This window comes from Triturus cristatus, chromosome 2_1 (assembly GCF_964204655.1).
Source record: "Triturus cristatus chromosome 2_1, aTriCri1.1, whole genome shotgun sequence".
In the NCBI taxonomy this organism is placed as follows: Eukaryota; Metazoa; Chordata; class Amphibia; order Caudata; family Salamandridae; genus Triturus; species Triturus cristatus.
The window spans coordinates 491,307,725-491,333,006 of NC_140581.1; the positions used below are offsets into that span (position 1 = coordinate 491,307,725).

Consider the following 25,282-nt stretch of genomic DNA (forward strand, 5'->3'; position numbering starts at 1 on the left):
TGTTTGTTTATATAGATGGTTATGAGATGTCACATTATCATACATGGCAGGATGTTTGGCTGTATACATTTTGATTACTATGATCAGGAGGTCTCCCTTTGTTTCTATTTTCTTTCCTCCCTTCCCTTATCCAGTGAGTATGTATGACTTCGAAATGGTATAAAACCCTGATATTTGTCTTCTTTTGTTTCTTTTGGTAGTGTCATAATCTCTGTGCATATTCAAGTTAAATTGTTATAAAAAAACTTTATAAATTATTATTTACTAGTGTCTGTTAATGTTACACAAAAAAGGTTTTTCCCAAATGTAATGAATTGATATAGAATGATTTTGTTACATTGTCCTAGTTACAATCTGGTTCTCCTTCAATTTTAAATGTTTGTATTCAATGTTGTAAATAGTGCTGGTTTGTGTATTTTTTTAGCCCTGGAGATGTCCGATTGCGGACGAAACGCGTTGGTTGTTTTGCATTTTTTAAAGAACATGAATAAAGAATAACTTTCAATATTGCAAGATTTGATCTTCTTCTTTCATTTGGGAAAACAACTATCTATTGAAAATCATCTACATTATGGATATAGTCTAAACAGTGACTTACATGTTTACTTAACTATCATAAGAGTGCAGGGCTATTTTGTATAAATTAGTGGATTATCTGTAGGTCCCCAGAGAGAATTTTATATTTTTGCATCCTTTATAACCCTTGTGAAAAAGGAGTGCCCACCAAACAAGGAAAATTAACACTCAGTGATTACCCCAGGCTAAAAGCGCTATTGTAAAGGTTAGTAACTAAGGCCTTATCAAATACTATCATGGTTTCCCCCGTAGAATGCTCACTTCAACCTTTTTTCTACCAACAGATTTTGGATTGGAGGATATGTAGCCCCTAGTGAGTGGGCATGACCAGCAGTGCTTTAGGTGGGACTCCATTCAGTCAATCACGCAGACTCACTGTTAGTACGGCTGGGGACGTTTTGTCTGGTAGCATCATGGGTTTTCTTGACGGATACAGTGAACGAGTCACCTTAGGCTTAAAGCAAAGAACCTTATTTAAAATAAGTAAGGGATAAAGGCCAATAGCACATAAAGGTATGGAGTATGATAGGCTGTAGGAGCAGAAGATTCTGCAATCTAGTTACAAAATTTAATAAATAAGCGAATCAAGTAAGGGGTTCCAATTACCATATAATAAATGTTAGCCACCCTAGAACCCCATTTACAAGGAGGAACTAAGAAGGCCACTTAAGATAATTTTAAACCAAAAGTCCGTAAATTTTCTAAATTCAGGGTCTGAGGATGATCTAACTGGCAGTGACTTGTGAGTTGTCTCAAGGACTATGTCGCAGCTTTGCCTGGAAGTTTTCATTTCAGAAGCGCAGATCTAGCATTTCCAAGAAACCTTGGCTGTAGTTTGTCAACTACAAAGGTAATCTACCTGCCAGACGCAGACCAGAAGGGTTACAGTGGTACAACAGTTGGGAGAGGCTAGGGCTTGTAAGTTATTTTAATTTAGGTTGAATATAAAAATTAGCCAAGATGCGATTGGTAGTCCTAAAAATTCAAATCTCTTTTTAGCTTCACTTTGATTTTTGTATCGCTGCATCACCTAACAAGAATATTTCTAGCTACAAAAATAATTTTTTTAATTTGTCCGTGTAGGAGGCACTGAGGGCTACTACAAATAATTATTACCTGAAGATCGGACTTCTAGGACCCCTACAAGTTGATCTTCGGAGCCTCACCAAAGTCATGCTGGGCAGTGTTGGAGGAATTTCTGCTTTAAAGCTGTGTTGACAGAGTTCAATGGGCAGCACAAATCTGATAGGCCTCTTCAGTTACAGCTTTCACCATCAGCCACGTTATAGTTAATATTGATTAGTTGTGTAGGAGAGTGGCCTATACGTGTGGGGAAGATTGGCCCGCAGAATAGTAGTGAAACATACAAAGAGATCCTCCCATATAGTTTTTAACTATGCAATATAAGAACAATAGAGATCTCAGTTGCCCAGGAATCCATATATTGTCCACAAGATAACCTATCAAAGTAAATCATAAAGATATTTATGTATGTATGTGTGTAAGGGATTTGTAAGGCGCTGGAATCACCCCTGTAGGGATTTCTCCGTGCTATCGCAGAGAGGGTACCGGAGATGCAAAGATCAGACCTGGAATAATTCAGTCTTCAGGAGTTTCCTGAAGCGCTGAAAACTGGAGCATTGCGTAAATCCTTAGGCAGGGTGTTCCAGTATTTAGGGGCAAGGTGGGCGACAGTTTTGCCGCCTGTTTGTATTTTCCTGAAGCGGGGAACCACTGGCAACCCTTTACCTTAAGATCTAAGTAGATGGTTCGGGCAGTATACTTTAAACTAATCCGCCAGGTAGCTAAGGCTCGTACCATGGAGTAGTTTTAACAACCTCCCCAGGAGGTGAAAGGCAGCTTTTTGAGAGCTAAGCGTGCGGCAACATTCTGTACAATCTGTAACCTACCCAGAAGCGATTTTATTAGCAGATGCTAGTAGCGCATTACAGTAGTCCAGGCGCCCAATGATCAAAGCCTGAGTCAAACAGAGGCAACCACTGGAGCACTCTGCGAAATAGCCTCGAGTGTGGTAGCAAGTCCCTACAGTAGTCATGATTTGATCCCTCATTGATAGTATAACATCCAAACTGCCCCCTAGATTTTTCGTGACAGTAGGAGAAGGGGTGGGGCCTACCACAGCAGGCCACCACTTGGGGGACCACGATGTTTGAGCTGTGCCAAACAGCAGGATTTCAGTCTTGGCCGCGTTCAGCTAGAGAAAATGTTCTGTCATCCATGCTGCTATAGCTAGCATACCTTTTGCAAAATGCTTATCAATTAACTCTGTGTCCTTATCAAAGGACAGAAGTAGTTGTGTATCATCAGGGTAGGAAAACGGAGTAAAGCCGTACTCCCTTATGATCTTGGCCAGGGGGGCCACATAGATATTAAACAAAGTAGGGCTCAAGCAAGAGCCCTGGGGCAACCCCTTGTCCAGCTTCAATGTTTGGGAACGGTAGGGACACAGATTGATAGTCTGGGTATGCTGGACTAAAAAGCTGATGAGCCAATTAGGTGCCTGTCCCTGCAGACCGGCTTCTCTCAGTTGGAAAATCAATTTCTGATGAGAGGCTGTGTTGATGTCCGATCCAATAAGACCAGTAGCACTGCTTTATTATTATCCAGAGCCATTTTAATATGGTCCGTAACCTGAATGAGGGTAGTCTCTGTAGAGTAATTGGGTCTAAACCCAGACTGGGAAGGGGCAAGGATGCCTAGGGATTCGAGGAAACCCATGAACTGAGTACTGACATAACCCTGTGCCATTTTACTCATAAGCCGCAGAAGTGACATGGGGTGAAAATTAGAGAGCACTTCGGCAGGTAACTGAGCTTTCTTCTTAATTGGTAGCACCTGAGCAGCCTTCCAATCAAGTGGCATGATTCCTTCACGTAAAGATGAGTTGAGAATCTCACAAATGGAGGGTGCCAGGAGAGGTGCAAGTAGAGCGAATATGTGTGCCGGTATCACATCTAGAGGTGATCCAGATTTTGCTACTGTAAGCATGGCTTCCACCTGAGATACCTGGATGGCAATAAAATGTTTAAGGCCTTTACTCAAATTTCTTAGAGTAGAGGGTCCAAAATTAGAAGGCTCAGAGTGACACGAGTTTTGAGGGAATTGATTGTAGATTAAATTAATTTTATCATCAAAATACATAGCTATACTGTCACATAGTCCCTGAGAAGGGAGAATCTGCTGAGAGCAAGCCGTGGGATTGGTGAAGGAGTTAAGAATTTTATAAAGATCTTTAGTTGAGTTTCCTGCTAGGTTGAATTTAATTATCACATGATCTTTCCGTGCCTTTTTCAAGTTTTTATGATTTTTGAAACTTGTTTTTATTGCATTTGTTAGTACAGTTGTTACATATCAGTATTGGATCGCAGTGTCATTAAGTACATATTTCCAGTCAGGTGATGTCCATCTTGACATTTATAAGTACCTTTACTGCAGTTATATGCAATGTGACAGGTGTTTGCCATATGAAGAAACAAACCAGGGAGGGGGAGAGCAAACTAGGGGCAGTCATGGACTATCAGAGAGGGGGCAGCCAGACCATATCACATGTGGTCCGTTAGGTAACTGGTGAAACAACGCAGTGGGAACCCCTGGCCGGGGTACGACTATGCAGGCGGGCATACGGCATAGGTGCAGGCCCCGGAGCAGCGGGGATAGGAACTTAGTCACTCCAGGGTGGGTGTGAGGCATTAGGGGGGAGCGTCATCCGAGTGGGTTTGTGTCGCGCGTGGCTGCGTGGCAGTAGGGTTTCAAGTTTTTATGATACGCGGTAAAGGCCGCTTTATAGTTACGCTTCTCAGTTTCCGAATGGGGTTTGCACCAGATTTTTTCCAGGTGTTTACATCTGGATTTTTCACTGCGTAACTCAGCAGTATACCAATCTGCACTTTTATTCAGAGTGTTACTCTGCTGATGTTTCAACGGAGCCAAAAGGTCTATCATTGAAGTGATGGCATCATTAAAAACCCTAAACTTATTTGTACTGTCCATATGTTCATTAAAAACAGAAGGAACAAATATTTTGCTAAAAGAGTCATACGTGATCTTATGCCATCGCCTGCGGAGACTATTCCGAGGACATACGTCAGTTTGGTTTCTAAGGCAACTGTTAAACCGAAATGGAATCAGAAAATGATCCGACCATATCAGAGGGCAAAGGGGATCAGAAAGTATGGAGGATGAATTCGTGAGAATGTCGTCAAGGGTATGACCTGCCGAGTGTGTAGGGCCAGAATTTATCTTCACCAAGCCCTGGGGGCCATATCGGCCAGGAAATTAACAGCATCTGGGTTCTCACTATCTTCACTATGAATATTAAAATCACCTAGTAGCAAAAAATGCTTGGCATATCATTTTTAATATGTATTGGTAAGAAGGGCAATAATAAAAATAACACTGATTATTAAAGAAATGCCAGAATTAATGCATAGCTCAATAGTAGAAAAATAATGGCCGTCACAAATGAGAAAAAGATATTCAAAATTCACATAAATAATATGTTTAATTTGATGACGAACCTCTAAATAGGACATTCAATCAGGTGGGAAAACAATTATTTTTCCGGGAAGGGGACCTGTGATACTAATCGGGAAATTATTCGGTATTAAGTCCTTGCCCAGTTGGATGCATCCTCGAGTGGCCTTGACCCCTCGAAAATACTATTATAAAGTTTCAACGCCATGAGTCTGGGGTCTTCTCAGGACAGGGACCGTAGTCTAAGGTGAGGGAATCTTAAAAATTAAAGAAAGGAAAATAAGTGAAGCACTTAGGAAATGGTGTTACCCACAGTGAAAATAAAACATTTGAAATCTGTGAAGAAAACTTGAAAACCCGCCTTTCTGGGTGGAGAAAGAAAAATACATTGAATTACTTTAAGGTCTAGTGTTTCGTGAGGGAACCGCACAGCATGAATCGAAAGTTCACAGGGTTTGTCAGTCTTGGCATTAGTTTTGGCTTTCACCAGCCATTAATACGCGACTTTTACTCCGCATACCATTACAACGCAAGCTTAACAACACATGCGCTGTAACAACGCGTAGCCTTTACTACGCATGTTATTACATCACATGCGCTGTTACAACGCAAGTGTTATAATGCGATCCACATCGTTGTGAGGAAACGGAGTCTCTTCCGTTGCCTCACAACGACGTGCACTGAGCACCGCCCCTCTGACGATGCTGGGAGGAGAAGAGAAGAATCACGAGGACAGAGAGGTAAGAGGGGCTGTGTAGTTTTAAAGGGTTTAGGGTAGGGGGTGGGTTGTGCAGAGTGTAGTCTTTTAGGATTAAGGGTAGTGTTGTGTTTGAGTAGTGTTTTGGGGTTTAGGGTAGTGTCTTGGGTTGTGCAGGGTAGTGTTTTCGTGTGTAGGGAGCGGACTGGGGGAAGGGGGAGGGTCGTGCAGGGTGTAGTGTTTTAGGATTTAGGATAGTGTTGTGGTGTTTGTGTAGGGTAGTGGTTTAGGGCTTAGGGTAGTGTCAGGTGGGTCGTGCAGGTAGTGTTAGAGTTTAGTGACAGGACTGGGGGGGTGGGGGGAAGGTCGTGCAGGGGGTAGTGTTTTAGGGTTTAGGGTAGTGTCAGGTGGGTCGTGTATGGTAGAGTTAGAGTGTAGGGACAGGTCTGGGGGAAGGTCGTGCAGATGGTAGTGTTTTAGGGATTATGGTAGTGTTGTGGTGTTTGTGTAGTGTAGGGTAGTGTTTTAGGGATTAGGGTAGTGTTGGGGGTGTCGTGCAGGGTAGTGTTTGAGTGTAGGGAGCGGACTGGGGGAAGGGAGAGGGTCGTGCATGGGGTAGTGGTTTAGGGTAGTGTTGTGGTGTTTGTGTAGTGTAGGGTAGTGTTTTAGGGTAGTGTCAGGTGAGTCATGCAGGTAGTGTTAGTGTTTGCGTGTAGGGACAGGTCTGGGGGAAGGGGTAGTGTCATGGTGGGGGTAGTGTTTGAGGGATTAGAGTAGTGTTGTTGAGTTTGTGTAGTAATGTATTTGGATATAGAATTTAGCGTAGTGTAGGGGTGTTTTTTAATACAAAAAATGTGTGGGAAAAGTATGCGGGGTAAAGGGATCTGTTAGAATGACATTTTAAAAGCATTTCCAGGAACTTGCTATCTAATGGTATGCGTAGAAAAAAAGTGCGCTGTAGTGGTACTTGCGAACTAATAACTTTGTGGTAAAAGTATGCGTTGTTTTGCATTGCGGTGTAGCGACAGATATTTTCTCACCTGCCCCCTAGGGGCAGTGCGTGCAGGTGCTGTCTGGTTCATGTCTCATCTGCTCTCATTGGACGCAGCTCAGGCCGACTTTATCCTGGGAGCAGAATGATGAATGGTGGCAGATTCTGGCAGTATATAGTGCTGCCCTGGGGGCGGGGCACGGAACAACTCGACGGGACTGGCGCCTTTTTCTGTTCAAAAAACGGTTCAGTGAAACTCTGAATTCTCCTTGTTACGGTGCATTTGTGGGCCAGCTTTTTTTTTTTTTTTTTAGTCCTCATTTGCCATTAACCCTCTTATAGGAATCACCAGCCACCTAGTGTGTCGCGAGCTGGGAGAACAACTTAGGATCTCAAGTCAACTCGCATACCAGGACACAATTCACAGAATAGCGGAAGATAACTCCATGGTGAGGGAAGCTAGTTAGCTTAATTACTCGATCGAAGAATCTGTTCAGCCTGGTGGGGCGAATCGTTAAACCGTGAGACCGGCGTTCAAGATCCAAAGAGTAACCAAGGCTTAATCATAGGACCCGGGGAAAAAAAAAGAAAGAAGAAAGAAAAAAGAAAAAAGAAAAAAAAAAAACCCGGCGTTCCTATGACCAGTTTAACAGAAGGTCCCAAAAGGCCACTTTTTTTTTGTTGACACGTCTAGCCAGGTCCAGCTTAGATGTATTGTATAAGGATGTAAGCCAATCTCCGTGTGATGGAGGTACGGCATCTACCCAAAACCTACATATTTGGCGCCTTGCCAGGAGAATGGCGTAAAAAAGGAAAAATCTTGCCTGACCCAATATGTTTTCGTCTATGCCAAAGATAACCAATGACAGAGTAATGCGCACAGAGCAATTAAGTATAGAGTCCAGTGTGTCCTTTATTTTCTCCCAGAAAGTACAGATAGAAGGGCAATCCTTAAACATATGTGTATCCGAAGCATTCAAGAGGTTACACTTGTTACATCTCTTTCCTGGCTGGAATTTTGATAGTCTTAAAGGAGAGAGATAAGCGCGGTGAACGGTGAATAGATGGTTGCGCCTTAACCACGCAGGTTTGACTAATCTATGTAGGATGGTAAGTGAAGTAAGCCATATTTGCTCAAACTGTCGCCCCATCTCCTCTCCCCAGAATGCTCCAATACCAAAAATCCACCTCTTTGCCGCCCGCCTGCCTAACGACAAGCTGTTGTTCCAAATTACTAAATTTACCCAGCGGGACAGCTTTCCTAGCTAGAGCCCGAGCCCAACTCTCAAGCTGCATATATTTAAATCTTGATAGCTCAGGGATCGCTTAGTGCATCCCATGTCAGCAGTGCGTCATTTACCAACAACTCTCCCCACCTTACAATACCGGCATGTATCAGGGGGGACGCCAACCCATCCCTCAAACACATTGGTAAACACGGGGAGTCCCACACCGGGGCATAGTTTGAAAAGTAAGACAGCCCTATTTTATTTTTGATCTGAGCCCAGATACTGGCCATAGATTGAAGAGACTTTAATTTAACCTTCTTAAAAAACTTTTGGGCTCCAAACTTAAACATAAATCCCTGAGAGGGTAGATCCGCCCCAGCCAACATGGCTTTAAACATTAGACCTATCGAGGAGTTAGATGGCACTTTCAAAAGCATTCGGGAGTAAGATAGTTGGAAAGCCCAAGCATAGTACTGTAAATCAGGAAGTGCCAACCCGCCCTTTTCCCTCCTCCTTCGTAATTTTTTCCACGCCAATCTAGTGGCTTTGTGCTTCCAGATGAAGGAGTTAATTTCCCGCTGGAATTTGTCTATTTGTTTAGGGTCAAAAGCCAGGGGGATAGTGTTACATAAAAAAGTAAACTTGGGGAGGATAGCCATTTTAACTAAATTAGTTGTACCAAGTATAGAAAGTGGAAGAAAGGACCACGCTTTTAGTTTTTTTTGACAATCTTTAAAGATCTGATCCAAATTAAGTTGTGCAATATTCCCCACGTCTTGAGTGATTTGGATACAGAGATATCTCATTGAGGGTGTCACCTTAAGATGTGTATTGTTTATATTCCACACCATAATTTCGGTTTTGCTGGCGTTAATCTCATATCCAGAGATTCGCCCGAATTCTTCTGCACACTTAATTACTGTTGGAAAAGCTAAGACCGTGTCTACTGTAAAAATGAGAATGTCGTCCGCGTAAAGAGCTACCCGCCTTTCCCACCCCTCGTATTTAAAAGAGGGGAAATTAACTTCCTCCCGTAGAACTTGAGCGAAAGGCTCAATATACAAATTGAAGAGAAGGGGAGAAAGGGGACAGCCCTGTCTTGTCCCCCTTGTAATATTTACAGGTTCCGACAGGGTGTTATTTAGCAAAAGTCTAGCAGATGGAGCCTTGTACAAAAGAGATCACTTGACAGAAATTCTCACCAAAATTGAATTTCTTTAATACCGCAATCAAATAAGGCCAACTCACCCTGTCAAAGGCCTTTGTTGCGTCTAACGTGAAAGTGGCTAACGGCAGAGAGAGGCTAGAGGCAATATCTATGGCCCCGACTAAATCGTGCGTAAGGTCAACCAACTGGCAGCCCTTTATGAACCCTTTTTGGTCTTGATTGATTATTGAGGCTATAACCTTCCCCAATCTAGCGGACATAATGACCGCAAAAATGTTATAGTCGTTGTTCAGAAGTGATATCGGACGGTATGATCCGCATTCAGTCGGGTCTTTCCCCGGTTTAAGAATCAGGACTATGATGGCATCATTCCATGATTTGGGAGGGTCATTCTCTTTTAACAGAATACTATTGAACAGAACTGTCAACGTTGGAATTATACCTTCGGACAAGGCACGATATAGTTCTGCTGGTAAGCCATCTGTACCTTCTGCCTTCCCTTGCTTAAGTTGCCCAATAACCTCTCTCACCTCTGTTTCGGTTATTTCTGAATCCAAGTAGCTGCTTTGGAGCTGGGTGAGACTCGGCAGGGATATTTTATCTAACCAAGAATTCCTTACAAAAGGATCATCAGTGATATCATCTTAGTAGATGGCCTGAAAAAATTCCTGAAAGGCTCTGCCTATATCAGAGGTGGCAGTAAGAGGACTTTGATCGCCTTCCAACTTTATCTGTCTAATATATTTTTTTGCTTGGTCTGCTTTTATTTTCCACGCTAGCATCCTCCCAGCTGCTTCCCCGAACTCAAAATGGGAATTTTTACTTGCCTCCCATCTGCTAGTAACCCTTTCCTGTAAATTACACTCCAATTGTGTTTTTAAGTAGACTAATTTGTGGGCAGCTTGTGGCAAAAAAAAGGTGGGGGGAGGACTCCGTGAGGCAACGGGGAGAAAGGATTTATAAGGATGCTTATTGCCCCAGTAAACCAGGCAGGAGAGGGCATCCAAGGGCGGGACACGAGGAAAGGAGGATAACAGAGAAATGGAAGAGGAGAGTGGCTAGTGAGTGTTTTTGAGGTTGAGCCCACTGAAATTAATGGAAATGGAATATTTATTTTGTAAAATGAGGCACGCTTTCAGGGCAGTGGTCCCGTGAGGCCCATGGAAGGCATTCCACTTGCCTGGAGGGAGAAGATGAGTGCAAGGAGGGTGAAGATGAGTCCAAGGAGGGTGAAATGAGCGGCAAGGAGAAATTGAAAAGCTGCATTAGTAGTCCACAAGAGCGTGGGTAGGGGAAACAAGAGGTGGGTGAGCAAACAAATTAACAGGGAGAGCCAAGCCACTGCAGTGGTCTGGCTTGGCTCCAAGAGCCTATGAACGATCTCAGTCAGGAAAATGTTTGGCATGTCTATCATGCAACAAACATCATACAAAACAAAGTCAATTCAAAAATGTGCATTTCTTCAATACGTTGTGGCGTTCCAAATTAGTTCATCAGTTTAAATCACTGCATTGAGGGATTTATTAAAAGTGATAATTTTTAAACATGAAGTTAGAAACATTCCAACCCTCACTCCCAAGCGCTGGCGACAATGCCATTAGGGAACTAAAAGAACTGATAACATCGGTGTTGTTATTTTATAGGTGTCACACTGATTTGTCCCTTTATCAAACCGACAGGAAATGGGGAGGGATGGATGGTTGAACAATAGCGGGCGGCCATTTCTCTAATGAAGGTTAACAAGCAATGTTAGTTGCTGTATAGAATATATGTTGCAGACCAAGTGGTTGTTTTTCTGGGCCGAGAACGCAGGTTTGAGTGTTTATTACTGGTCTATAGGCCGGGTACCAGTCACTGACCACCACATGTTTGGACCCCTACATGTATATTCAATGAGACAAACATGACTATGTCCGGGCTCTCGAAAAAAAAGTTTGTTTTTTCTTCCTTAAGACATTTTTCTTATATGGCTTTACACTCAATAAAAAATCAATATATAAAAAAACAAAAGAGCAGGATTTATGACAGGAATGTCCCCTTCATGAAGTACAGTTGTGTCCCATATCCTGCGTGCTCAAACAACAGGAATCTGTGATCTTGGTTTTTGCATTTTGTCCTCGCCGCACACAAATGTAGTATGTGTGCGACCACCTAGGCCTGCCCTTGAGTAAGTCAGATTCTGGACTTTCCCTAAACCTGAAGGGTTCATAGTGACAAAGAGGATGACTATCCCTGTCACAGGTTTCACAAGTGCAGCACGGGGAGGGCAGCATACCATGTTTTATAGATGATTATAGTGACCAGGCCTTTTTACCTGTATTGTGTGATTGCAAACCTTCAAGCCCATACATCTGAAAGTTCCACTGCGCACAGCCCATAGCTTAGAGATTCTAAACAATGAGCATGTGTGTATGCTAGTAGGCATGTACATGTGCGTCTCGGGGAACCAGAGTGTTACAGGCCTGTGTGATCCATTTTGGAAGCCCCTGGGCATGTGTACAAGATGAAGGTGAGGTTAATTTCCCTAGATGGCAGAAATGTATTCCTGAGGTGGGAGGGGCAAAACCAGACACTGGAGCGAGGAAATCTGAGACAGCCTTTCGATTAGAAGTTGTTAGGCTCTTTCTGATCAAGAGAGCTATTAATTAGTCTACCTGTAATGGCCTTTTAGTGGAAGGCAGGAGGGTGAAGAACTAGGACTGTAGTATCTGTTGTAAGGGATGAAGGGGAGCAGAACTTTGTCCCTGCCTGATCCAGGTCAGGAGTGGTCATAAATAGCCAAGGTGCAGCCTGCTCACACCTCTTTTGTTCCTCTGTGGTGGGTGCTTCACCTGGAAACTGCCCTTCTGTGTAGAAGATCACTGAAGAAAAAGTCTAGTCCAGGAAGATGGCCTGACTGAGACACATGACAGGGAAACTACTTCATACCAGTTTGATGAAGGTACCTTTGCAATCCACATCCTCGGTCTGCAATAATAAAATTAAGTGGAAGCTGCTGTTTCCACTTGTTTTTCAAGTTCTAAGTTCTCTTCGACCAAGGAAGGGATACCACAGAGTACTCACAGGACTCCTGTGGAACCAAGGGTTGGTGTCCGTCTGACAGTCAAATCCCTAGAGGTGAGGGAATATCACCGGGAGTCCAATCTGAAGGAGGAATTTCAGAACTTGTCCCTAGGAAAAAAGGAGTCCTATCTGTGTAGTAACTGACCCTGGTGTAGGGGTTCAGTCCAACAGAGAATCGCCAACTAAACACAACCAATAAGATTGGGAGAGCTGATCCATTGGTGCAGCTTCATTGAAAGAGCCACAACACTGCCAAAGTGTGTGGGCAATCTCATTATATTATCCCCATCATCACCCCAAGGCACCAGGAGACGTATGCCCAATTGGTAGCCCCAAACGATCCCGGGATAATTGCCTGGTTATAGCACCTGCTACGTGTGTGCCCGAGAATGTACCAACCAGTACCGGTATTGAAGTACAGACTTATCAAACTTGGGGTGCCCCGCAATGAGTAGATGATCATGCACTGCTCAGAAGTTCCTCAGGGTCACCCTGATTTTTAAGATTTGGTGGAGTCGCCTCATGGCACTATATGCCGAAGATGGTGTCTGCCAGCTGAGGCACAAAACACCTCATAGCCCTATTGGTTAACTGCTGTTGTATCCCAGCACAGCATCTGGAAAAGGGTCGCAGTGACCAGTAAAGCAGGACTGCCAGCTTTCTCCGCCCTGGGGAGGCCCCAATCTGATTGACTATTAAAGAGTCACCAAAGTACTTGCTGGACCCCCTGGTCTACTCGCATCAACCTACATCAACAACTGAAGAGGGCTATCGTCAGAAGAACTTGCTCCTGCAGCAGCCTTCCCGATGACCTGCTGCTTAGTCAGAAGTTGTTCTCATCTACTTGGACTATGCATGCTGGGTGGAGAAGGTCTTACCTATCGCTGGTGAAGTTGCCACCATGGGACAAACCAAGACAGCCCCTGTGCTAATTCACACAAGGACAGGTTCCCTAATCTCAGAAGGCATAGTCACACGCCAGAGCTTTCAAAGGCAAATATTTAGCCTTGAGGCTGTTTTCCGGAGGTGGAAGGCCCCGAAAAACATAATTTGGATATTAGGAGAGATTCATATTTGGAACCCCGAACGCCAGACACCGGAGATATATATGCACGAAGTGCATGTGCCTTGGACTAATCTTACCCACACAATAAGAGGAGTAACGTCGGATACAGGTCATCTGTTATGCACAAGCGGCCGTGCTGTCATACAAATCAGGGTGGAACTTCCAGAAGGCCACACACAGATTCTTTTCTAGTCCTGAAGAAGACCCCCCTCAGACGAACACACTTTCGCAATATTTCCAGGGGTCGAAACGTCGACACTAAATATTAAGTGCAAATGATCATCCAGACCAATAGTAAAAACTTGATTAATTTCGAAACTGGGATGATACATAATCAAAACACTTCACACTTTGTCTAAATGTAATGTTTGGGTTTATAATGATGTATTATTTGTGTACTGTGTTGTGATATATATAGGTTTTTGTGTTCACTTCACGTCATTTGAATGTAACGGTATATTGTTGATCTGTGTGTGTATATATATTTGTTCATTTTTCTGATTATATGAGTTACATAAATTCTCCAGAAATCACTAAAAACACAGGATTCATTTCTATTTTTTATTTTTGGTTTGGATGTTATTAACAGACACTAGTATTTTCATTAAATGTTAGCCCTACAAAGAGAGGGGGACACTAATTGAATATAAGCTAGATGCTCTTTTGAAACTATTAAGTGGCAGAACCACTCTTCCCTTAAAGCAGTGACCAGTAAAGCAGGACTGCCAGCTTTCTCTGCCCTGGGGAGGCCCCAATCTGACTGACTATTAAAGAGTCACCAAAGTACCTGCTGAAGCCCCCTGGTCTACTAGCACCAACCTACATCGACAACTGAAGAGGGCTATCGTCAGAAGAACTTGCCCCTGCTGCAGCCTTTCGGATGACCCCATGCTTAGTCAGAAACTGTTCTCATTTACTTGGACTATGCATGCTGGGTGGAGAAGGCCTTACCTATCGCTGGTGAAGTTGCCACCACGGGACGAACCAAGACAGCCCCTGTGCTAATTCAAAAAAGGGCAGGTGAGAAGCTAACCTGTACCCTAGAGACAGTGTGTGAAACAGTGTGGCGGCACCTTATGAAAGCTGCGCCACAAACCATGACGACTGTAAGATGTAGATAGAGGTGGAAACATGATATAGCACCTAGAGGGAGCAGAACCACTTGGAAGTGTCTAAGACTCATATCCGTGAATAGAGTATTCCCACATGAGTGTATTATTTCTGCTTTTTGTGTTAAAACGTACTTGCCTTTTAAAAAGAGGAGCACTAGGCTCAAGACTGATCTTGTTGCATTGCTGGATGAGATGTTGAGTGCTGCGCCAGAGAATCCCAACACTAACCTATGAGAATCTTCCGACTGATAGTCATTGCTACCACGGAGACCGAAATGCTGCAAGGGTTGTACTTGTTCCAGTTTGTAGAGCCTCAGTAGGACAGGCACCAGGATAGTAGAAGCAATAGATTCCAACTTCCAGGTCTATGGCCCAGAAGCCCTAGCCTGGCCTGTGGCCTCCCAACTGGGGTCTCACAGCAGTTCTCACTCACTCAGAGACTTCCTGACCTTTAACAACTGAGTCTGCAGGCCTACCCCTCACCCCTATCCTTTTACCAATATGTAGTGCTTAGGTAGCGTAATCAGCATCTCACAGCTAACAAAAAGCTTACAGAATTTCAAAAGACAAACTTTCCTCTCACTCCAGCATCTCGGTCACCTCTCTCCAGATATGGGAATACAAGTAATACACTGCAACAAATCCCAGCTCCCATTCCCAGACCTGAAAAACATTTAGGAAACATAAATTTGACCAGTGCCTGGATTGTTGAGAGCACATTGTCTGTTATGTTATCTTCCTTGACTCGACTTAAGTGAAGGAACCTCTCACTCAGATTTATCTCCGGAAGGGCTTGGAGTCCAAAGAATGTTAAGCCCTGCTTTATGTATGATCAGGGCCAGAGGAGGTTTGGTTGAGTGATCCCAGGTCCTCACATCCTCCACCACCCTCTCAAGTTTATGCGTTAGGCCTTGTCAGGGATTGCTGCAGCTCAGGGTCATCTTTGTTTTGAAGTTTCTCTGGGCGTTTGGGTCTTCAGACATAACCCTCTCTATCCAAATTCTGTCCCAGCAGAGAAGGCTTCGTTCTCGGCCATGCTCAGGTAGACAGCCAACAGAGGAGACATACCTTTCTGCCATCTTGGCTCCACTCCCAGTTTAATAGTTTGAGTGGCCCCTATTGAAGGTGGAATGTGTTTGTGTGGCCAAACGTTGTTTTCTTCAGTGCTTCCTGATGTTGCAAATCCGCTACGGGAGCAGGGCTTTGCTTATTCTGCAAGCCCAGCCTGTTAGAGAGGAGATTAATTGGTGTACATAAGCGGTCTTCCTTTTTGGGTCACTGTGGCTGATGGCCACTTGCAAACTATTTCAGAATGGGTGCAGTGGCAAGGATAAGTGGCAGCCGAAATATGTCATGCTTGGGATTAATTGGTAATCTGAAAACATTCTCACACAAAATGGACATTGGCAGGATTCCTCCTACTCCTCTGACACTCGGTCTCCTCCTCATCTTTCACTCCTGCAAATGTGACAGAAAGTCTGTTGGGAATGAGGAGGCGGTCTAGGATTTGCGGATCCACCACATGGTGGCAGAAGCGATGGCAGCTCTCAAGCCTTCTACAGACACAACATTCTACCTGCATAGCCATTTCTCCTGAGCAGTGTTCCAGCACTGCAGCATCATCTAGGTCACCTGCCCCTCACCCTTCAACATGAGCACTATAGGTCCTCCCAGAGTTGCAGAAATAGACTCAGTGGTCTGTGTCTTACTGCCTTCGCAATCACCGCTTCTAAGCTCGGTCTTCACTGAGCCGGGGCACCTCAAATACCCCTCCTAAGCAGTTGGTCAGCTTCTTCCTACATGGCTGCTTTTGGAATTGTTGCTAGCAGAAAGTTCTTCTAATCAAAATTCAGCATAAATAATATACTAAGGGAAGAGAGTATGCTTGTTTGTCTAATAAAGAAAGATACACCCTTCACAATGTAAAAGTTACAAAGACAGACTATGTACACATCGTGGACGCCCTTCTAAGGCATCTTGCCATAGGAGGGGCATGTGTTAAAAAAGCAGGCATGGAGGCTGAGAAAAGAAATGAGAGTAGAAAAACACTAAAAACTGGTTGAAAAGCAACAAAAAGTTAAGTAAACAAAAAATAACCAGGAACACTGAGTTTTTACATAAAAACAAACATCAAACAAGGTTGAAGTCATAATGGTCATTCCTTGTTAAGGATCAAAACCAACTGCCTGTATGCTCGGCACCATGGGGAGAAGGCAGCTTTCAGATTTCTTAAAATGAGAGAAAGAGAGAGAGATTCACACTATTCAGGTGTAGGAGCTCCATCCCCACTTTCTTATCTTTTAGAAACACAGTTCTTCAGTAGTGTTTTCTAACAAATACATTACTGAATTCTAATTTGGCTGACTTAAATTAAAAAAGATAATATTTCTTATAGGAATGTTGTCCGATGGGGGGTTAGGGGAGGGGGCGCAAGAGGGTGCACGGCAAGATGGCCGCACCCTAGTGTAGCTCTGCCCGGCTGAGCCACTATCCGCCCCTAATCTGCCTGGAATCACTGTATCTGATTCCTGAAACCGCACAAGCTAAACTGTGAGATCCCTCTGCACACATCGGTGGTACTGCGGAGCGGTGGGGAGCACCACGGAGGCTGGATCCCTGCAGCGCTGAGCCCTAGTGTGAGGACGCAAGATGGCAGCCGCCGCGAAACCTAACTGACGGAGCTCGCTTACTGATGATTTCGCCAGTGAGCAGAAGCGGAGTGACGAGCTCTGAAGGGCTGCGGGCTGCCGTCGCTGTGTGAACCCTGGAGCAGCGATCTCGAGTGAGGGGATATCGTGTGCTGGTAGCGCGAATACGGGCATCTGTATGGGCGCAGCGAGGTGCGGCAGTCTGGCTGGAGTTTCCTTTGCCAGGCGCTGAAGTGCTGAGTGCCCGTTGGAGACAGCAACGCTCATGGTGCTGGCTTCGGTAAGTGGGGCGCAGCCTAGCCGGGGCCCGTAGCTGGGTGTGGGCCTTGGTGGGGGTCGTGACCTGCGCGCTGGGGTTGGCGCCTGAGGTGCGCTAGCCGTCGGTGTGACTCCTCCAGGGGATATATGGCAGCGTGGGTATCACCGCAGTGACTGTGTGTGCCGGTGATGAAGGAGACCTGCTGGTGAACCTGACAGATACATACCCACGCTGCATAGCGGTTGCTGGGCGGCGGGGATTTCCCTGGCGGCCTTCTCCTGACTGCCTCGTGTGTGGCGCAATCTTTAGACTGTCCCGAGGTTGTGGTGTCTCGACCTTCGAAGGAGCAGCGGCCTGGGGAAAGTATCGGCAGCGTGGCTACAGGTCGCTTTCGTCCCTTCCCGGCTTCTGGAGTGGAGGGATATATGGTTACTGCTCGCTGCAGGGACTGACCAACTCCATATTAGAGCTGCTGCAGGACATGGACATTTGCCTGAGAGGAGACTACTAAGCAAGGCCTTCTGAGGCTGTTGGGCCTTGTGTTTATGGTTTTGTGCTGATACTCGACACAGTGCTGGGTAGTCTCTCTGGCCTTGTGCTTTATGCTGGAAAGTTGTGAGGTTGTGTACCTAGCGTCTCCCTGCTTCCCTTCGATTGCATGGGGGCCCCTGAGTGGAGGGTGCTGCGGGATCCCTGTGGCTTGAGCCTTGCGCTATAGCGGGCCTCCGAGTATCCTTGGTTTGCACTCTCTCTTCCCCCACTGGCAGCGCCTGTGTAAGTGCCTTCTATTCTTGGATCTTTTATTTTATCTGCCTCAGAGTGGGTGCGGGACTGCTGTGTGCGCACTCTTCAGTGCCTGGTGCGCTCTTTAACCAACGGGATCAGTTGTGCACTCGGCAGGGGCCGACATGGGGGGGGGGGGGGGGGGGGAACTGATAAATCCCACCCTCGCCTCACGTTTAAGTTGCGAAAACCTGCGAAAGCATCACAGAAAGCTGCATCGGACTCAGAGGCGGATGCCCAAAGTGACACTCCTCCGACACTTGAGACCACGCTGCTGGCAATGCAGCACAGCCTTCAATCCATTGAGGGCACAATGGCGGCAGCGAACCACAGCCTGGATCACATGTCCTTGCAGTTGGAAAAACAAAATACTCGCATGGGAGAGGTTGAACAGAGGGTATCTGCGACAGAAGGAGTGAGGTCGCTGGAAAGGTGCTCAATATGGAGGCAGTAGTGGCCCTCATTCAGGCCAAGAATGAGGACTTAGAGGCGTGGTCCCGGCGCAATAACATTAGAATCACTGGGCTGCCGGAATCCACCAATGTGGGGAGGATGGAGACGTTCATAGAAAACTTTATCAAGGACATTTTTGGCACCGAGCAGTTGTCTAGTATGTTTACCACTGAGCGAGCACACCGCTCTCTAGCAGCGAGACCTATCCCTGGAGCCCCTCTGCGCCCAATAATAGCAAGACTATTAAACTACAGGGACCGGGACACTATTCTGCGCATGGCCAGGGATAAGGGTAACATTGAGAATCAAGGTAACGCTCTGGCATTCTTCCCCAACTTTACCGTGGCTGTGCAGGCAGCTAGAAGGGAATTTGATGCTGTGAAAAAATTTCTACAGACTGAGGGGGTCCCATACACAATGTTGTATCCCGCTCGTTTGCGGATAGGCCCCGATGGTGATTCAAATATTTTCACGAATCCCAAGGGGTGTACCTCACATGCAAATTGTTCTTTTCTTTCTTTGTTGGGGAAGGGTAATATCACAATGGGATGGCTTTGGCGAGTTGGGGATGCTGAAGTGGGTGGGGGAGTGCGATTGGGGGGGATGAGCCGGCATTACTTGTATAGTGTGTATCTGAATCTGAGCTGTATCACGAACTTATGGACACACATGTATGGGTTCCATTGTATTAGATCTCCAGAGCACATACTGAATGAGTGGTAGAGTAAAGTTCCTGACCTGGAATGTGCGGGGACTTAACACCCCCAAGAAAATCCGATCTGTACTGGCATATTTGGACAAGTTGAATGTGCAAGTAGCCTTTTTACAAGAGACGCACTTCACTAAGGTCTCGGAACAAAACGCGGGCGCACGCTGGGCAGGTGTTAGAATTGCATCCTTTTACTCTACATATTCACTGGGGATGATGATTCTTGTCAAAAAGGGTGTCCTATTTACTATAATTCGGGCTGAAACGGATGAGCATGGGTGAGTAGCGATGGTTCATGGCAATTAGGTGGCATGACTGTATTGCTGGTCAATGTATATGGGCCGAATATGGACGACCTGTCCTTTTTTGCGGACATATGGCGTCGCATCTCAGGGTTTCCTCCGGTCGAGATACTCTGGGGAGGTGACTTTAATGTATGCCTGGATGTGGCCCTGGACCGCGTAAGCAGTGGGGCGGTGAAGCATAAGCAGGCATCTGAGACGCTGCTGGGGATCTTGGATGCGGGCAATCTGCATGACGTCTGGCAACTTCAACATCCTGAGGCGTGGGAAAGCACTTTTTTATCCGCTGTTCATGGGACGTGGTCCCGCATCAATTTTTGGCTCGCTACCGAGGTGGTCTGTACTTGGGTAGTGAAGGTTAGTCCCATGGCTCGAATGCTATCGGACCACTCCCTGGTGGTCCTTGAGCTACAGGTACCTACATGTGAGAGGCCGCCCTTTATATGGCGCCTGCAGCAGGTCTCTTTGACTGACCCGGTTTTTAAACAGACTATTGGGGAGGCAATTCGTAATTATTTCCGGAAGAATGACGGTTCTGTCGAAAGTGCAGGAGTGCTGTGGAAAGCATTTAAGGTGACCGTCAGGGGAATATGCATAGGGGCGCAGGCGGGAGTGTTGCGGGACCTCAGACGTAGAATACATAAACTAGCTGCTGACATCTCTACACTTGAGCACGAGTATGAGAAGAACCCCTCCTCAGCAACGTTAGCTGCAATAAGGGACCTTGTTACAGAGCATAACGACACTGTGGACCAAGTGTTAGTACACAGATCCAGACGCAGTACAGCTCGCTAATATGGGGAGGAGGAACGCCCAGGCCGCTCTCTGGCTCAGAAGTTGGCAGCACCACGCAGTCAGGAATGCATCACTGAGCTATTGGATGACAATGGGGTAGCGCACTACACAACTCCCGAAATTAGTGAGATAGTCCTCAGCTTCTACACCAAAATCTATGCTGCTAGGGGCGTTGTGCCGGCAGCGGATATACATGGTTACCATCATGATGTCGCACTGGGGTGGCTTTCCCGGGAACATAGGGAATATATCACACGGCCATTTGATATTGAGGACGTTAAATTGGCCATTATGTCACTTCCCACATGCAAGGCGGTGGGGCTGGACGGACTCCCCAGAGAGTTTTACAAGGCGTTCGTGGACGAGCTCGCCCCTAGGCTTCTGGAGGTGTATGCGGAGGCATATGAGGAGGGGAAACTTCCACCCACCCTCAAAGAAGGCCTTTGGTGACACTTTAGAAGCCCGAAAAGATTCCCAATCTGTGCGATTCCTATAGGCCTTTTTCAATTATTAATATAGATGCCAAGATACTGACAAAAAAAATAGCCAACATCTTCAGCCGCTGGTGACCCTCCTGGTCCTCCCGGACCAGTCGAGTTTTGTGAATGCCAGGTCTACTGCACGCAACACACGTACGGTGTTCTCTACTCTACATTACTTTGACCCAGATTTTCAGGCCGAAGCTGTGCTACTTTATACTGCTAAGACCTTCAATTCCCTCCAGTGGGACTATATGTTCACTGTCTTAACTAGGATGGGCCTTCCGCAGTTCTTTCTCCACTGGATTAAGGTGTTGTACACGGAGCCTGTAGCTCGAGTGCGCATCAATGGGTGGGTGTCATCGGCGTTTCCAATAGAAAGAGGCACACGCCAAGGGTGCCCCATGTCGCCGATGCTCTTCGCGTTGACACTGGAGCCTCTGGCGTGTAAACTTCGCCAGCCGCATGCGGCGGCTGTATTGCGTTTTTGGCAGTGACCACTTGTGGTCTCACTGTATGCCGATGACATGCTACTGTATGTTCGTGAGCCTGCCACTTTTTTTTTTTATAATATGAACTGCTCCGGGAGTATGTTAAATTTGAGAGATACTCTGGTCTCGGGATCAACTGGGCGAAGTCGATGGTGTTCCCGCTAACGGCTGGTACGAAGGAGGTGGCGCTAGACTTCCCGCTGACGTGGACTCAGGATCTGGTGAAGTATCTGGGGATATGGTTGCACAGGGACCCAGATCGGGTCATACCTGAAAACTATGGTCGAATTATCAGCCGGATCACTGAGCAGGTGGGTGTGCTTGCCTCTTTCGCTTGCTGATCGAATTGCGGTTACAAAAATGGCTATCCTGCCCAAGTTGGTTTATCTTTTTGTAAATATCCCGATTGAGCTGAATATTCTGCTGTTCAAGACGCTTCAGTCCGCATTACTCACATTCGTATGGGGTGGCAAGAAGCCTAGATGCAACTGGGATAACATGGTGAAGCCATTCGACCGCGGCGGCTTTGAGGCTCCTGACTTTCAATTATACTACCTGTGCGCTCAGGCGCAGTTTGCACACTATTGGTACTTTCCACAGCAGTTTCAGCCTCACACTGCTATAGAGTCCAATGCTGTTCTCCCAATGCCGCTGCAGGAGGCAACCCTATTGAGGGGTGTGGGAGGCCCCAGGACTGAAATTAACCCTGTACAATGTACTACATGGGCCTGGAGAACACTAGCCAAAAGGTCACAACTTCCTTATCTATAAGCCCCATCGCTGCTACTGGCTGAGTATCCAGATATTTTGGCGGCGCGGGAGCCATCAACGCTGCGAAAATTAGCAGCTGTTGGAATCGCCCAGATGGCGACCTGTATAAACAGGGTCAGTTTAGTTTGTTACAGGATGTACAGGGGGGACAGAATCGTGGTTTTATATATATCAAAGTACGGCAAGCAGTTAGAGCGATCTACCCGAATTACCCGACGGAACCTACAACTCTGCTGGCGCTGCAGGTGGTGCTGGCAGGGGAAGAGAGAAAGGGTCTGATTACCAAGCTATATAATGCTTCCCTGCGGGAGCGGGAGCTAGAGGAACACCCCTTTTATGTTAGATGGAATACTGCCCTGGGGTCTAGACTAACGCTAGAACAATGGAAGTCCTGCTGTGAGCTAACGGGTCGCCTCAGGGCGAATTGTAATCTTCGCATAATCCACTTTAAGTATTTGCACCGGTTATACTATACCCCGCTGCAACTTTGTAAGTTTGGTCTGCGAGAGACTGCTAACTGCGTGAGGTTTGGGCAGGCAGATGCCGATTTTCTTCATGTGGCATGGACGTGTGCAGGTGTATATGCATTTTGGACCAGGGTGGTGCGTGTGCTTACTGACATTGTGCTGGAACCTGTGCACTGTGCTCCGGAGGTCTGCCTCCTAGGATGTGTGAGGAGTCTAAAGCCCGGCGACCGCCGCATAGTCGCTGTCTCGACCCTGTTGGCTAAAGGGCTATAGCGCAGTGTTGGGGGGCGAAAACCACTCCTACTGTAAACAAATGGATCCGCGATTTACTTTATTGAAGAGACTAGTTGAAGGCCTATGCGGAAGAGCTACCCGAGGCCTCGCGTCCCAAAGATTTCTGGGTCCCGCTAACAGTTTATCTGCTGAGCCATCCTGACCTGTAATATATTTACTGTCTATATGCTGCCCTGTGCTTGGACTTTGTTTGCCTGAAATTGGGACTACCTCCTTTACTTGTGTTCATGATGTACCACTCATATGTTTTTGTGACGCTCAGGATTCACTAAAATGAAAAAAGTACTGTCATCTGAAATGCCGGGGGGGGGTGGTCGTTTATTGCTGGACATTGCTCATTGAATTGTATTTCCATGTACTTTACCATGACTATTGAAAACTTAATAAGCATATAAAAAAATAAGGAATGTTGTCCTGTGAAAAAGACTTTTGTTTTAAAACACGTTTTACTTAAGATGTGGGTCCTGGGATAGAGTTCCCAGCTGGGTATTTGTGAGGAGACATTGAGAGGGGTATAACAGTAAGTTGGTGCTACACCGGTGTATTGAAGTAGATTCCTTAATATCCAGTGTTCATCTAATCTTTCTCTATGTTATACACTGCCTCAATTTGAAGTAAAATGTTACAAAAGAAAAATACGTTAGAATAATATAGTGTAAAAAATAAAGATATCTTACTAGGTACATTTCTCGTATTCAGCCCCTAGAAATACAAAAAGTAGCAATTAGCTTAACAGTGTATTACTATCACACATAAAATGATAAAATATCTAAATAGATGTAATTGCGCAAGAGGAAAACATGGATGTGCTATAGAGCATAAACACCAAAGGCCCTATTCACAAAGGTTAGTGCGCATCTAAAGATTTCCTTGCATGTACATATACACCTAGGTGTAAATCTCTTTAACAGTGGAATTCAACATTTTCATGCATATACTTACACCTAGATGTAGCCCTTACAAGTCTGCACTCCCATCAACTAAGGATTTGGAGACTACTACAAATGAAATGATTACCAAAACATTACTATTACTAACCTTCTGCTGAGATCTCTGCCTTGGTGGCAGAGACCTCACTATGTAAAATAATAGGGATTTTTTAGAAAATTAATTTTAAGTTGAAAAAAGAAAGATTATTTTTCACTTGAAAAATATCAAAACTATGTTCTAACTCATATTCTCTTAGGACTACCACTATAACAAGAGCTTCACTTGCACTAGAACTTAACATTTTACATTTCAACTTTTTGAATTCACATTTTGTTAAATTAAATTTTAATCTTTACTCCACACCCCTTACATTACCTATGTGTTCAATGGGTCACAATTTTGGATACAACTGATCTATTATTTTATTTGTGACTTAAATGTTTTACAAAATATGTTATTTACAATATGTGTTAACATTTTATAATGCATATTTCTTTTTTTAAATACATAGTAATAAACAAAAATAATCAAAAAAATATTTACATCTAAATGCAATTTAATTAGTTTATTTTATACATTTTCCTATGTGTTTGTGTTATTGCCTACTTCTACTAATTGTTATGGGAGTGTGTTGCAGTATCAGTGCTTAGGCATGCATGGTGCTGGACCTATTCCAAGGCAGGGCAGGGGTACATCTGAACCTGAATTGTCAGTAATACTACTGTAGTAGATTTAAATGTATATTTTGTGTATTACAATTGTATTATTCTTATGTGGGTGGGTGTTTTGTACTGCCATGTGTCTTTTTTAAATCCCTCCTTCAAATTCCCATAACGTCCATTTTGTAGTAACTATTCTCTATTTTACATTAACTCTCTTTTGTCCATCCACCAGAGCAGAAATCTCCAAGCAGAAAAGACAGGAGAGGCAGCAGCGGAAATGTCCATCTGAAAGTTTGTCAACTGCAAATTGGAATACATAAACTAGTACTACTTCACATAGTCCCAAACATTTTTTTGTGAATATGCACCTAAGTGGAGAGTTCAAATTCCAGTTAAAAATTGCAAAGAATAGTATTACCAAAAGACATGTGAAAATAAAAAGAACATTAAAACACTTGTGCAAGTCTTAATGATCAGAAAGGAAGTTGGCTGTGAATTGTTCACAACTTTACATAGATTTTAACAACAATATAAATAAAAAGAATACACCTGTACTTACAGGACTGTGCCTCTTTGGTAATCGTGTTGAAGGAATGCAGAAAAAAAGGACACAATTATTAACATGCTCAAAATAAAATGTGTGACTATAGTGACAATATCTTAAAATAATCATTTCATTTCCAATTTAATAAAAAACAATTCCAGAAATGTTATTAAAACAGTGTGATGTTCATATTTAAATGGAAATAAGGCAATTACACTATGCTTCCACTAATCAAGCCTCTCATGACTGTGCCTTATATAAGTAAACATGGTTTGAGTACATTAAATAATTACTTGAAG

General features: G+C 44.8%; 1 protein-coding gene across 3 annotated transcripts in view; it reads right to left on the reverse strand.

The window, feature by feature from the left end:
• The window catches only part of FCHO2 (FCH and mu domain containing endocytic adaptor 2), a 1,031,922-nt gene that overhangs the window by 386,423 nt on the left and 620,217 nt on the right, over window positions 1-25,282 (reverse strand). For all 3 annotated transcript variants that reach the window (XM_085632343.1, XM_085632342.1, XM_085632344.1), the window contains one exon: window positions 23,525-23,549. In XM_085632343.1, the coding sequence (XP_085488469.1) occupies window positions 23,525-23,549 (25 nt within the window). The remainder of the gene's footprint in view (window positions 1-23,524; window positions 23,550-25,282) is intronic.